At 40.8% G+C, this 13706-nt stretch overlaps 1 protein-coding gene across 1 annotated transcript; it reads right to left on the bottom strand.

Moving 5' to 3' along the window:
* Positions 1 to 1656: 1656 nt before the first annotated feature.
* Positions 1657 to 11664, bottom strand: LOC129456890 (uncharacterized). Its single transcript, XM_055227748.1, has 13 exons — positions 11437 to 11664; positions 9123 to 9285; positions 8378 to 8565; positions 7343 to 7435; positions 6396 to 6591; positions 6070 to 6251; positions 5210 to 5307; positions 4876 to 5060; positions 4126 to 4325; positions 3818 to 3983; positions 3024 to 3133; positions 2774 to 2899; positions 1657 to 1830 (listed from the first exon to the last, which is right to left on the bottom strand). Exons 1-13 carry the CDS (start codon positions 11662 to 11664, stop codon positions 1663 to 1665), a joined length of 2103 nt encoding a protein of 700 aa, XP_055083723.1. The 3' UTR covers positions 1657 to 1662.
* Between the last annotated feature and the right edge of the window lie 2042 nt (positions 11665 to 13706).

Below are 13706 nucleotides of genomic sequence, written 5' to 3'. Positions count from 1 at the left end.
AAATACCAATAAAGACTGTACTTTACAGTGACAAAATGTGTATTCTTAGTTCTATATTTGTCACTTTTTTAACTACTTCTGCAGGGATATCTTGCCGTGTAAAGAAAAACATGAATGTAAGCACAAAACAGCAGAAACATTGGCACCATTTTGAGGTTAAGCCATTTTCATCCAAATGTCTCAAACACATGGTTCTTGTAAATGTGTCAGAGAAGCTGTGCTCAGTATTGAAAGGAGTCTGCAGCCTGTAGCTCTTAGAATGGAGCACCTTCTGTATTACAACATGACATCACAAGGTGGAACAGTGTTTTCTGTTTGAGAGAAAAACTAGGTCTAAATCTGCAGGGTTAGTGTGTTAAACATGTGTGAATGAAACAAAACACAACTCCAGGTCTGTTTTGATGCAGAACTGTCAGTTGAAGAGTCACTTATACGTAATATAGGCCCTTTAAACATTCTTGCAGTGGGGCCAGTAGCAGATTTTGTAACCAGGACAAACTCAGGTTAAGTGACCACACGTATTGTCATTTCCTGCAGTTAGTGAGAGTTATCAACAGCCTTTACTGTGACAGTGGAGGAATTGGGCTATGTCCAAATGGGCTCGCAGAGTAAACCTGTTTGTTTACTGTGTGTGAAGCTGAACACTTCGGCCTCCTGCGATACTTCTGCTCTTTTCTTTTTACACGGGATTAATACAGTCCAGAGAGGGAGACTCAGAACATCGTATGCAACACTGAATGCATCACACAGGGGCAAAGGTCAAAGGTTAACCATTATATTTCCATTCTCCAAATGCACAATAATACACAATAATCCAAGTATAACAAACACCTGAAGATGTACATGAAACAGTACCATACTTTTACTTTGTACTTAACTTAAGTCATGAATCTACTCAGTCACAATATTTGTCAGAAAAATTCCCAAATCAGTCCTATCATGAATTAAGTCTTTATTATAAACTACACTTTTAATATCCTGAAAAAAAGTGTTACTCAAGCAACATAAAAACGCTGAGGATGTATTCAGTTGAGTGAGAGAGGACAGCTGTACTATGTTTGCTCTGTGTCATTACCACAGGAAGCACATGCATTAGGGCAGTAGATCCCAAACCTTTGACTCAAAATGAATTCTTGTGAGCTTTACGCCATGCTATAATGTGGTTACTTCCTCAAAAACATACCTCTAGTTGTGTTTTGTTTCATTCACACATGTCTGAGAAACACTTTATTTTGTCTGTGTCTCCAAAGCTCAAAAACCTCTGTTCCACCTTGTGATGTCATGATGTGATAGCTTTCCAGGGCTGATGATTCTAGTAAAGGTGGATTGAGTTTAAAAACACAGTGGAGCACTTCCTGTATTAAAATCTGATGACATCACAAAATGGAACAGTTTGAAAGAAGAACTCAGACTAAATATGCAGGTTTGTGTGTTAAACATGTGTGAATGAAACAAAACACAACTCCGGGTCTGTTCGTGATGAGGAAACAACATTATAACATAGATCAGAAAAGATGTAATATGAACCCTTTGAAATATTTAGACAAGCATAGGAGATCCAAATAAGAAAATAATGTGAAATATAAACAAAATGGCTTCCAAAACCTGTTGCGTACCCCCTGGGCTATTCCGCATACATTTGGGGGTTTGGGAAGCGCTGCATTAGGAGGAGTGTGTATGTCCACGTCTCAGCTGGAGTCTGCATTGGACAGGTGTTTCTAGAGGGACATAGTTCTGGTTACAAACATGAGAGAAAGCAGAGGCCAGGTGACACGCAGCTGCTCTGCGAGGACTGCTCCTGCACACGGACAGGAACGCACTGGGATCCACCTGAGGAGACAATTACTGTTACTACAGCGGGCAAAGCAGCGGGTGCTAACTACTGTTACTACTTAGCAGCTGTGACCACAAGTACTACAAGCAAAATATTAAGTTATTCAGAGATGTTTGGTCCTGGTTTCAGAGCAGTTTAGTCCTTGTGTAGACTTGGGTTAGTTCAGTTCTAGTCCTGGTCTAGTCCTGGTCTAGTCCCGGTCTAGTCCCAGTCTAGTCCAGATTTAATTTCAGGTTTAGTCCCACTTTTCATGCAGTCTTGTGTGCAAGTGTGAGTGCATCCTTAGTGACCTTTAATTACTGAACTGAATTTAATTTAAGTAAAATTAATTGAGAGCCATCAAGTATAAACATGTGCATATACTGTAAAGTCAGACTAAAATGTCATGTCTAGCTCAGTTAAAGAGGAGGCATTTTACTTCCATGCAGTATTAACTGTAACACTATATTAGATGGTAACATGGTGATCACATATTTAGATCACCATGCTACCTTTTATCATTTTGAAAATGCTATATTCAGCGAAACAACTTATTAACATGTTTTATAAGTTTCACTTTTGTTTTTGGCACTTAGTCAAAAGTCACTCCAAATTTAGAGTGCTATCAAACACAATCAGTGTGCATCCCACTAATGAAACTACTGCACATTGAATAGGGTTTGTAAAGCTGTAGTGTATTGTGTTGTATCCTACTGTTGAGTATCGATTAGTAGTCGATTTGTCGTGTACTGCTAACCGTAATAGTGTCCGGGAGAGAGACTACTCAAACATGCATGGACGACATCTAAAACCTCTTCAGGCATGTTTTTGATGAGGAAACAACTTGACAACATGGTAGAAAGCTCCAAAAAGTTTTGCATAATACCTCCTCTTTAACCTTTTCAGAGGCCACTGATTTGTTGTATCCAAATAAATGAGGCAATATGTTTGTGCACGTACCACCCTGAAACAGACGCTGAGCGGAGAGTCCAAAGAGGAGAACAGATGCTCACAGCTCAGTGGAGCTATGACAGTGCTCACAGACTGCCCCTTAAGCACTGGAGCCTCACTGCACTCTGGAGACATCTGTACAAAGCATAGTCAGGTCAAACTATGAGTTAAACAGGACACGTCTTGTATAAAACAGATTATAAACTACATATAGATGATGTAATTACATACTATATGCCTTAATGTACATAACCCTCACCTTCCAGCTGTATATAAGGGACCTGTGGTTTGCAGCGTATGATCCGTTGGGGAGGATCAAATCATTTCCTGCTTCATTGTCATTGGTTCCCATGAGACCAGCGCTTGTGCCTGTGCAGAAACAGTCACTCTCACATACATGTACAGCACTATACACCACCAGTCAAAGGGTTGGACACACCCTCACACCCTCTCATTGAATGTTCTTTTTTTTCTTTGTGGTTACTACTTTCTTCATTTTATATACACACAGAAGACTTCACCAATATATATGAAGTAAGATATATGGAATTATGTGTAAAGAAAAAAAGTTAAAAAACTAAACAGATTAAAAATATATATTTTTAATTCAAATCCTTGTTGTATGACATTTACTTTGCTTTGTCGACAGCTTCAAACCCTTGGCCTTCTCTCAATGAGCTTCTTGATGAAGAGTCCTGCAATTATTTTTACTTCACAGCTGTGACAAGAGGGTCAAGAAATGACAAAAGTGCAAACCAGAGTTTAAAGTAAAGGGTGGCTTTTTTTTTCTTTTTTTTTTAACTTAAAACAGGTTTTGAGTTTTTTGAGTTTTTTACTTCACTAGTTGTTGTTTACTACACCCCATAGGTGTCCATTCATAATTTTGATGCCTTCAGTGAGAATCTACAATATAAATAATCATGGAAATAAAGAAGAAACATAATGAAAAAGGGTGTCCAAGCTTTTGAGTGGTTGTGTATATAGTATATGTAGACATGTATATTCAGTCTATATACCGTAGTATATGCAGTATTTCTACTTTGGATGTCCTACCATGCAGCCATCCATCCAGAGTCAAACTACACAGCTCAGTCCACAGGTCACATGACACTGATACTCCATTCTGATTGGTCACCTCCACAACCTTAGCTGTTCTTTCGACAGATACACCATCAAAGAGGAATGTGTTTGAGACGAGACTGTGGCAGTCGACCCTCACCTGCACAGATTTATATGAATGCATTCATCACGTGTGATATGATAAATATTGACGACAGGTACAAACCTCCCAAACCAAGTCAGAATTAGAAACACATGAAAACCTGTCAGATGCATTGTAAGTGTTTTTATGCCTGTTTTACCTGTCCATTCTGTTGAATAGAGATGCTGTGGTTGTTCATTTTAATGAGGACAAAGGAGCTTGAGTCTGGGTTTAACATGAGAGAGAAGGAGGGATGAGCAGTGAGGCTATGGGCGAGGAGCAGAGGACAAGAATGCGGTAGCTCCAGTATATGACCATCATATGTGACCACAAAGAGGTCAGACACCAGCAGGGCCTGGTCTGAGAGCAGACAGGAGGACAACTGTTAATGTTAGTACAGCATATGTTTCATTACATTACCAGTTCACCACTTTATCCATTTTATATACAGTACATACTGAAGACATCAAATATATAAAATATATGAAGCAAGATTTGTGCAATTATGTAGCAAGGAAGAAAAAGTTTAATCACTCAATTAAATAATTAAAAAAAATCTAATCCTCAGAGTATCCACCCTTTGGCTTGTCGACAGCGCTGAAAAACCTTGTCCTTCTCTCAATAAGCTTCATCACAAAGTCTCCTGAAATGGTTTTCACTTCACAACTGTGCTGCGTCAGGGTCAAAAAATGCCAAAAGAGCAAAGCAGTGATATAAGTAAAGGGTAAAGACTGTCTAAAATATAAAAAAAAGTTCTGAGTTATTTTGAGTCTATTTTGTTTACTACATTCACATGTGTCATTCATAGTTTTGATGCTGAGAATCTACAGTGTAAACAATCATGGAAATAAAGAAGAAACATAATGAAAGAGTGAGTCCAAACCTCTGACTGTTCGTGTATGTGACTTACATGTGAAGGGGCTGTCCATGGTTCTCCTTTTGAGGCGATAGAACTCAGCAGCAGGTCTGATGGAGGCCAGAGACTGCAGTGGTCTAAAGAGCCACTCCTCCAGGACGCCCTGCACCAGATCTGACTTGTCTGTCCCGGGCCAGTGCAGCCGAGGCAGGGGCACAGAGATGGACACAGAGCACTCCCTAAAAACAACATGGGGCACATCTGTACACTGAGATAAAAATAGCAGTACCATGCCACAGTGGTTTCTACATACTACTAAATGTAGCAGGTGAACGTCTAGAATACATAGATGTTATCCTGAGTGTAAAGTCTCAGACAGGTGCTGTACCTGGGGCTGAATCTGTACACAGAGGAGAGTCGCTTTCGGACTCCAGAGAGAGCCAGGGCCAGTCTGCTCTCCAGCCACTGGTATGACTGCTGACCCACCTGGACAACAAGACAAACACACTAAACAGCTTTGGAGTTATACAACACATTTCACTGAGACAAAGGAGACAGACGAGGACCTTACCTATGACACGTTTTATACAAATAAACATTATACTCATCCCCATGATAGACTTAGTGATGTAGTTATTCTAAAGACATGTTTGACAGAGCCATAGAAGAGAGTCTCAGGTGGTTTGACACGACAGTGTAGGGTGGACCCCTGACAGTTAAAAAACTGACTCAATTCACAAATGTTCAGTAGTGATAATCAGACACAAGCACTGCATCCCTGTAGACAGTCATAGGACTGTGGTTAAACAGGGCTGTGGTCATCAGTTTTCTTAAAGTCCCAGTTTGTACTTAGACTAACCGCCCCTGTTGTATTCTCAAATATCACGACTAGATGCTTGATCTATCTCTACATCACTTCTGTCTGATAGTGTACCAGATATATAGCCTTTTGGCAAATTCTGGTGCATTTGCAGCAATGCTATTAATGTACACTGTCCCTGTCAAATAAACCAATAAATAAATAAGAACAGAGAGCACAGGAGAGCCTGAACAAAGGCCAGGTGGGGAGAGGGGGAGGGGAAAAGTGAGGGATAGATGCCAGGTGAGGGGAGAGGCCAGGTGGGAAAAGATCTGCAATTTACTGGTGAAAAAAATCAAATAAACCTACAGATGGTAGCTTTAAGAATATGTTTTTACTGAATCCGCAGTCCAAACCAAATCTCAGGGGAAAAGTGTAGAGAAGTTTACCACATCTCCAGTGATCCTGACTGCAGTGCCACAGAGCTGGAGCAGAGACAGGAACTGATGGTTGTGTACCGTGACCATCTCCCCCACACTCTCTGTCCACATGGACACCGCCTCCCCCCACTGAGCCTCCAGCCGCTGGCCCCTCACATCCTGATACACGGCTGCCAGGGTAGCAAGGGGTCCTAAGGGGTGGTCAAAACAAAAGCATAGAATGAGCTTCAATGTTTTGGATTCAAACACTGTGAAAAGTGAATAGTATAGAACATGTATTTTTTGAGACATGTTTGATTAGCTCCTCTGGCACAGAACAGAAGAGGGTGACTCACTGCGTAGCTCGTGCTGTCCGAGCAGAGAGGCGTGCTGCAGCAGACTCACAAACTGTGGGACGTTTTCAGTGAGGAAACGGCGAGATGTGCTTCTGTGCCACCCCACAAATGCCACTGAAGACAGCAGCGCCTCCAGTCTGCCCAACGCACTCAAACACACTGTGCTGTAGTGCTGAGCAAAGGCACTCTCCTGAGACTGAGGACACACACACGAGTTACAGCAGCAGGTAAACACACTTGTGAGTACAATAAACCATCTCAGTGTGTGTGAGGGCATAGACTGTGTCGCCTTTTCCACTGGCATGGCTTGCTTGGGGCCGTTTGGAGTGGGTTTGCTGTTTTGTTTTCACCTGAGTCTGTGTTCTCTCTTGTCCAAGCATCTCACTTTACTTAGCTCCTCCTTACAGTGAGACAGTGAGACCAGACCCTTGTGGGAGCTAGTATCCTCCTCAAACGAGGCGGTATGGTTCACTGTTAACAATGGAGACACTCTCATATCAAACTGATCTGCTCCAAAGCGAGTCAATGGAAAACAAGGTTTATGTACGCAGTCTACAGTCTATGGTTAAAGACAACAAATTTGAATCACCATGTTACCTTTTATCTGAAATGCTATATTCATCCAAAACAATGTATTAACATGTTTTATAAGTAAGTATAACGTCTGTGGAAATGCTCGTGGCCACTGCCTTATATCTATCTGTCCCCCCTCCCTTTGCTCTCCACGCCACGTTTTTGATGAGAATGATCTTATAACATGGTATTATATATATATATATATATATATATATATATATATATATATATATATATATATATATATATATATATATATATATATATATATACATACATACATATATATATATATACATACCTATATATATACACATACATATATATATCAGAATACCGCCTGTTTAATGAAGGGCTTATTATCTCCTCACCTGTCGTCTGAACTCATTCAGAAGATACTGCAGTGCTTTGACCTTCTCCCGCAGCTTGGCTTTCATCTGAGAGCTCCAGTACTCAACCTGTGCCTGCAAAGTAAAGGATACATTCAGGTCTATTCATTCACCCAACAACATTATATGCTCTATAATGACAGTCAAAGCCTGATCTTGTCAGATTTCAGAAGCTAAGCTGGGCTGGGCCTGGTTAGTACTTGGATGGAGCCGGGTATACCATGTGCCATACCAGGTCCTAGTGGGACGCCAGTGGCAGAAACTGTTGTTGTGTCTTTAAGCAAGACATTTAACCCACATTGCCTAGTAAGTGGTGAGTGTGTGTGTGAGTGCATTGGTGGCGGTCAGAAGAGCCGATGACACACATTGGCATTGAGTGTGGAGTGAATGAATAATGCTCTGTAAAGTGCTTTGTGTCATGAAAGAAGCTGTATAAATCCGATGATTAATTAATTCAATCAAAGATGGGTAGTACTCAGTTACATTTACATTTTAAAATAAACTGTACTGTATTTCAGAGTACTTTTCTAGCAGAATACTTTGATTCTTACTTGAGTAATATTTTTATTGAAGTAACAGCACATGAGTAAAAGTTGTGGTTTCTCTTCCCACCGTGAGTAAGTCGAAAAGTGACTTTAGCTCTATGTTGACAAAATGAAATGATTTGAACATTTGTGTTTCTTGCTGCTCCTTTAGAGATGATTTGGTTTGCCTAATTGTTGTATCTGTTTGAAAAGACCACATTTTGTGCATTATTTAATGTTTGCCCTTCAAACTACACTAACTTCAAATTATAAATCAGATGTTACATCTTGACAGTTACTCTTAAAGTTACTCTTACTTGAGCAGTACTTTTCTCAAATACCTTTTTACTCTTACTAGTATAAGAACAAAGTAGCGGTCCAAGAAATTATTCAAGCAATAGTAATATTATTTTGAAGTAACGTTACTCTTACATGAGTACAATTTTCAGCTCCCCACCTCTGATAAGTATGACATGTGAGCTGTTACTGATACCTCCAATGAAATGAAGCTCTCCACACAGCCATGTGCTTTGAGGGCCAGCCTCTGATTGGCTGGTTCCACAGAGACACTGACCAATGGTGGTGCTGCATTGCTGCGGTCGCTCTGCTCCACGAGCACAGAGACACTGTGCTCTCTCCCCACGCACACACTCACACGGATGTCCTCAGGTCGGCCTACACCTGCAACAGCTGGATTTAGTGTGTATGAGGTTTTTATGATTCTCTCATTTATATTTACAAATGAGAGAATCTCACCAAACACTATCCCACCAAAGTATATAGTTATACACACATCAAGAAGCAATTTGCGAGGTAAACTTGAAAAATATGTTGAATATTGCGGGACGTAAAGAGTTCTAAACACACTGATGACGTTACACTGGGAGAATTCTGTCCAAAAGTTTTGCACCATTTACTTTAAACTGACAAAATAAAGGTGTTTTATTAATATTTTATTTATCAAACAATAATTTCTGTGTGCATTAGAGGAGTTTTGGCCTGCTGTACAACATGGTTTCTAGGTAACAGTTATCAAAATCCCTAGTGTGATGTCATGATTTCCAACCAAGAAGTAAATTTTTTTACCTAAAAAATAGCCAAACTTGGAAAAAAGTGTAACTATACTAGCAAAATCTTAAGTATAATGATGTTAAATGTGTTTTAGTAAAATGAGTTGTCCAACTTTAACTTTATGCACTTGAAGCTGTGTAAAACCCTCATGTGTTTACCATATTTACCATTCATAAAACCCGCTGTGGTCTGAAGACATCTTCCAATAATCGTGCCGTTGAGCCACACCTTCTCCTTCCTGTCCACTCGGGCTTGTAGTGCGATGCTGGAGCCTCTAGTCCAAGTCTGAGCCGTGCCCCCCACTTCAATGGACCAGTTCCCAAACCTGGACTTTAGAGTCACACCAAAGAAAACACACAGTGTACTGAGATGAAACATGTGTCTTATTCATGATCAGTGTGTGTGGTAGTACAAAGCCACAATCAGCATCACTGAGTTTAAAAAAGCCACAGACCCCTCTCATATGGAGTCAGGGCCACACAGCCCAGGGCCACACTGCATATTAACATTGTTCTTCGTTTTTCCGCCAAAACAATCGCATTTTTCACCCCCTGAACATTCACGAAAAGTCTCACATGGGGGAATAGAATCAATTGGTACTATGAAAAGAACCAAAAAATTACATTATGGTCATGGGGTATTTTCAACGATTGGCCACCAGGGGCGTAATTAATTGAAAATATATTCCCATGGAACTTTGACCTGCATGTCTATGAATCATATCTACTCCTAGGTTTTTCATCCGAATGAGCTCAAACTCCACATGCCACATCTATAGATGTTGTTCATCAATAATCATCCACGTTTTGGAAATATTCATTATGGTTTTGGTGTAGCTCACCATCAAAAGTTAGTTAATTATTGAATAGAAATTCCCAAACCACTTTCACATACGTGAAACCTTTCTAGTCCTAGGTTTTTCATCCAAATTACCTCAAATTCCACATACAGCATGTACACATGTTATTTGTCAATAATCATCCACGTTTTGTGGATATTTTTTATGGTTTACATGTAGCAGGCCCTCAAAGTATGACTTCATCATTGGATTGAAACTTTCACTTAAGTGCAAATGAAACCATCTAGTCCTAGGTTTTTCATCCAAGTTATCTCAAACTCCACATACAGCATGTACACATGATTATTGTCAATAAACATCCACGTTTTGGGAATATTCTTTCTGGTTTATGCACAGCACACTGTCAAAATATGACTGCTTTCCTGCATATTTGATTCCCTCTCACAGACACATGGATCAGCCTAAAGAGCTCAAATTCTAACCACTTATGCAGAATTAAACTGTGAATAGAGAACCATAATGAGCAGGTGGCCAGTGACCTCTATAGCGCCCCCTACAGTACACTTAAAAGACACAACTTTGTCCGATTGGCATGAAACTTGGGGAGATAATTGTGGACTTCAAAAGGGGCAAAAAAGTCAAATACACCATACCTGTATTATGCATGAGGTTGTAATGGTAATTCGACTAGCCATTGACATACACTGTACAAGTCTACTTATACAGTCATTATAGTAATAGCGTGCGCAGAACTTTGTACATGTACATTTGTACTTTTCACAGCAGATGTCTTTTCAGATGTAGCACTTAACCTTTTCACAGGTTCCTGTTACATTTCCTGTAATTGGCCACTTCGTGAGAGGCCTTTCCGCAGTTTGTTGCTATTATTGGCGTTGCCACTTACGCAATCAAGTTCAATCCAATATGGTCGACTTCCTGTCCATCATAGAGCAGTGTTTTGATTTTTTTTTATGCTCGTCTCACTGTGCCCTATCACTGCTCTGATTTTTGTTAGTGTATTCCAAAGTTAACCAGCCTCCTCTCCCATAAGGGTCAAATTTTAGGTGGCACCGTCGAGTCAGGGGGCATGGGACATTTTTCCCATTCCAATTTTATAAAATCTTTCTGAAGGGGGGTGGATAACGGACGGGGGGTGGCCGGGCGGGGGGAATGGTGCGTGGGGGCAGTGGCCGGCCCTGGGCAGTCGTGTGTGTGTGTGGGGGGGGGGGTTCCTGTTGCATTTCCTGTAATTGGCCCGTCACTCAGTGTGAGTGGTTTGTTCTTCTGATGATCTGTTCTTGCTGGGTTTATTTTTGGCAGTCCGCTCAAGAAGTGATGGCGGGGGGCATTGTTCTTGCTGGGTTAGGGCTCTTTTTTTTCATATTATTATTTTTCCGCCCAAACGATCGCATTTTTCACCCCCTGAACATCGACGAAAAGTCCCACATATAGGTATAGGATCGACCGGCTCGGCGAAAAATTTCATAAAATTGGCATCGCGACAATGTCCGAAGCACAACGGCTCAACAGCGCCACCTAGAAAATTTGAGATGTTCAATTTAATAGGGAGGCCCGACTCAGATTTTGATGAAATTCGTACCAGTACCTTTGTCCGATTGGCATGAAAGTTGGTGAGATCATTGTGGACCTCAAATGGGGCAAAAAAGTCCATTACACCATACCTGTATTGTGCACGAGGTTACCGGTTCAAAGCCGTGGACCACCATTATATTGCCATGGCCACACATATATAAAAACTGTGTGAAGGGGGGTGGATAGCGGCCGGGGGGTGGCCGGGTGGGGAAAATAATGTGTGGGGGCAGTGGCCGGCCCCGGGCGGTCGCGCGGAGGGCGAGGGCCGGGGGCAGTGGCCGGCCCCGGGCCGTCGCGCGGAGGGCGAGGGCCATCATCGCCGCTTGCGGCTTTAATTTTAGATTTTTTTTGTTTCATTCACATGAGATTGTCAGTAGAAAGTCTCTAACATCTGCTGGTCAAGAAATGCAGCAGTTTCGATGAGGCTAAAACAAGAGCTCTAACGTCAAAGTTTGACTAACTAAAATGATCAAAATGATTTTAGTGAAGGTGTGTGGAGTTTAAAAACACAGTGAAGCACTTCCACACTCGTCCACCTTTTGATGTCATGTGGTAATACAGGAACAGTGTTTTCCATTTTGAGAGAACAGCCTGAATATGCAGGGTTTGTGTGTTAAACGTGTGAATGAAACAAAACATAACTGTAGGTCTGTTTGTGATGAGGAAACACCATTATAACATAGATCAAAAATAGTGCAATATAGGCCCTTTCAATGGTACACTTTATATTGCTTTAGGCTACCTAACAGAATGACCTCATGCGCCTCGAATGACTAACAAATTTCATATAAATGAGTTTTGTTTACCTCTGAGAAGAGCGAGATGTTGCTTCTGTTAGCAGACGAGGAGTTGGTGAGGGCTATGGTGACACTGCACTGAAGGGGGCGCTGTGTCAGTGACAAACGGGACTGAGTAAAGAAAAGCTCCTCTCCTGACCTGACTCTGTGTGTGCCCGACCACGACACACCCTGCACAAAGATCACACACATTACACATTACACAGACCACCCAGATCACACAGGTCACACAAATCACACAGACCACACACATCAAACAGATCACACACATCACACATCCAAGTTTGTCTCATTCTCAGTTTATGGACAGGCCTCATGTGAAAGCTCAGAAATTCCAGAATTCACTCACTGAGCTGCAGAGGCTGCACTAGCACTGATTCATAATTGGCTGCAGGTGCTGGGGTTTAGGTAGTGACCATTCAGATCAGAGAGAGGCATTTTAGGTTCAAACCAATTGGATTTTAGCATTGAAACTGGCAACTCAAATGAGATGCGTGGGGCTCATTCTGCTTTCTGATTATATAATCGTCTTGAGAAAAAAACATCAAATTATAACAAACAACTTGGCCTCATGTCCAATGTTTTTGTAATTAAGAATAAATCAACATTATAATGTCTATATGTGGTAGCAGCACAAATCTGGCCATTTTCTATTAAGCTATCTATTACTTCTATTACCTTTAATTTAAAACATATTTTTTTGTTTTAGTTATGCATGTGAAGTGCATTTGGACCTGTGTTATACTGTAGTCATGAGAATAGCAGCTTTGACTCACAGGTTGAGAAGGACAGATGCTCAGGGACACAGTGTGGTCCAGTCTATCCCTGAGGTTGGTTTGTATTTTGGCCAGAAGAGAGTGAGACGAGCAGGGAGGAGGAGAGACACGCTCCAGCCACACGTTCACCTGCAGACTGTGCTCTCCTCTGTCTCCTCTCTGCAAACCACAGAGCAAGAGGCAGATGAGTGAGTGAGACAGTCAGAGCTGAGTAACATTACTTCAAAATAATATTACTCAAGTAGAAGTACGAAGTACTGGTCCAAGAAATTACTCAAGTACAAGTAAAAAAGTATTTGGGAAAACAACTACTCAAGTAAGTGTAACTAAGAGCAACTGTTGAGAAGTAAAATCTGATTTATACATTAAATTCTGCACAAAATATGGACACAAAAATGAGACAAACTAAACCATATCTGAAGGAGCAAATCATTTCATATTGTCAACATAAAACTTGTAGACTTACTCACAGTGGGAAGAGTCACATTTACTCATGTAAGAGTACTGTTACTTCAATGTATATATTACAAAAGAAGTAGTAGAAAAGTACTCTGAAAACCAGAATTTATTTAAAAAGTTACTCAAGTAAAGTAGTACTACCCACCTCTGCAAACAGTTGGCCAGAGTTAAAGGGAAAGTAGTATCAGATGCTTTCCAATTAAAAAGAAATATTGTGCTTGTGTCTGCTCTGTAGTTATAATCTATGACATCCGTGGATCATCATATTATATAGCATATTTTAAATCACAATATTAATCTAAAATGACTTAATAGAAGAAATAAGAC

The sequence above is a fragment of the Periophthalmus magnuspinnatus genome, chromosome 16 (assembly GCF_009829125.3).
Source record: "Periophthalmus magnuspinnatus isolate fPerMag1 chromosome 16, fPerMag1.2.pri, whole genome shotgun sequence".
Taxonomy (NCBI): Eukaryota; Metazoa; Chordata; class Actinopteri; order Gobiiformes; family Gobiidae; genus Periophthalmus; species Periophthalmus magnuspinnatus.
Note: the sequence above shows the minus strand (reverse complement) of the source record. Positions and strands in the feature narration are given on the sequence as shown.

Bases quoted from the DNA above. Each gene is read 5' to 3' on its own strand.
- LOC129456890 (XM_055227748.1), bottom strand. From the start codon at position 11,664: ATGATGGCCCTCGCCCTCCGCGCGACGGCCCGGGGCCGGCCACTGCCC. The intron at 3,134-3,817 runs GTAGGACATCCA...GTTTCTGCACAG, and splicing joins TCTGGATGGATGGCTGCATG to GCACAAGCGCTGGTCTCATG. The intron at 2,900-3,023 runs GTGAGGGTTATG...TGCTTTGTACAG, and splicing joins CCCTTATATACAGCTGGAAG to ATGTCTCCAGAGTGCAGTGA.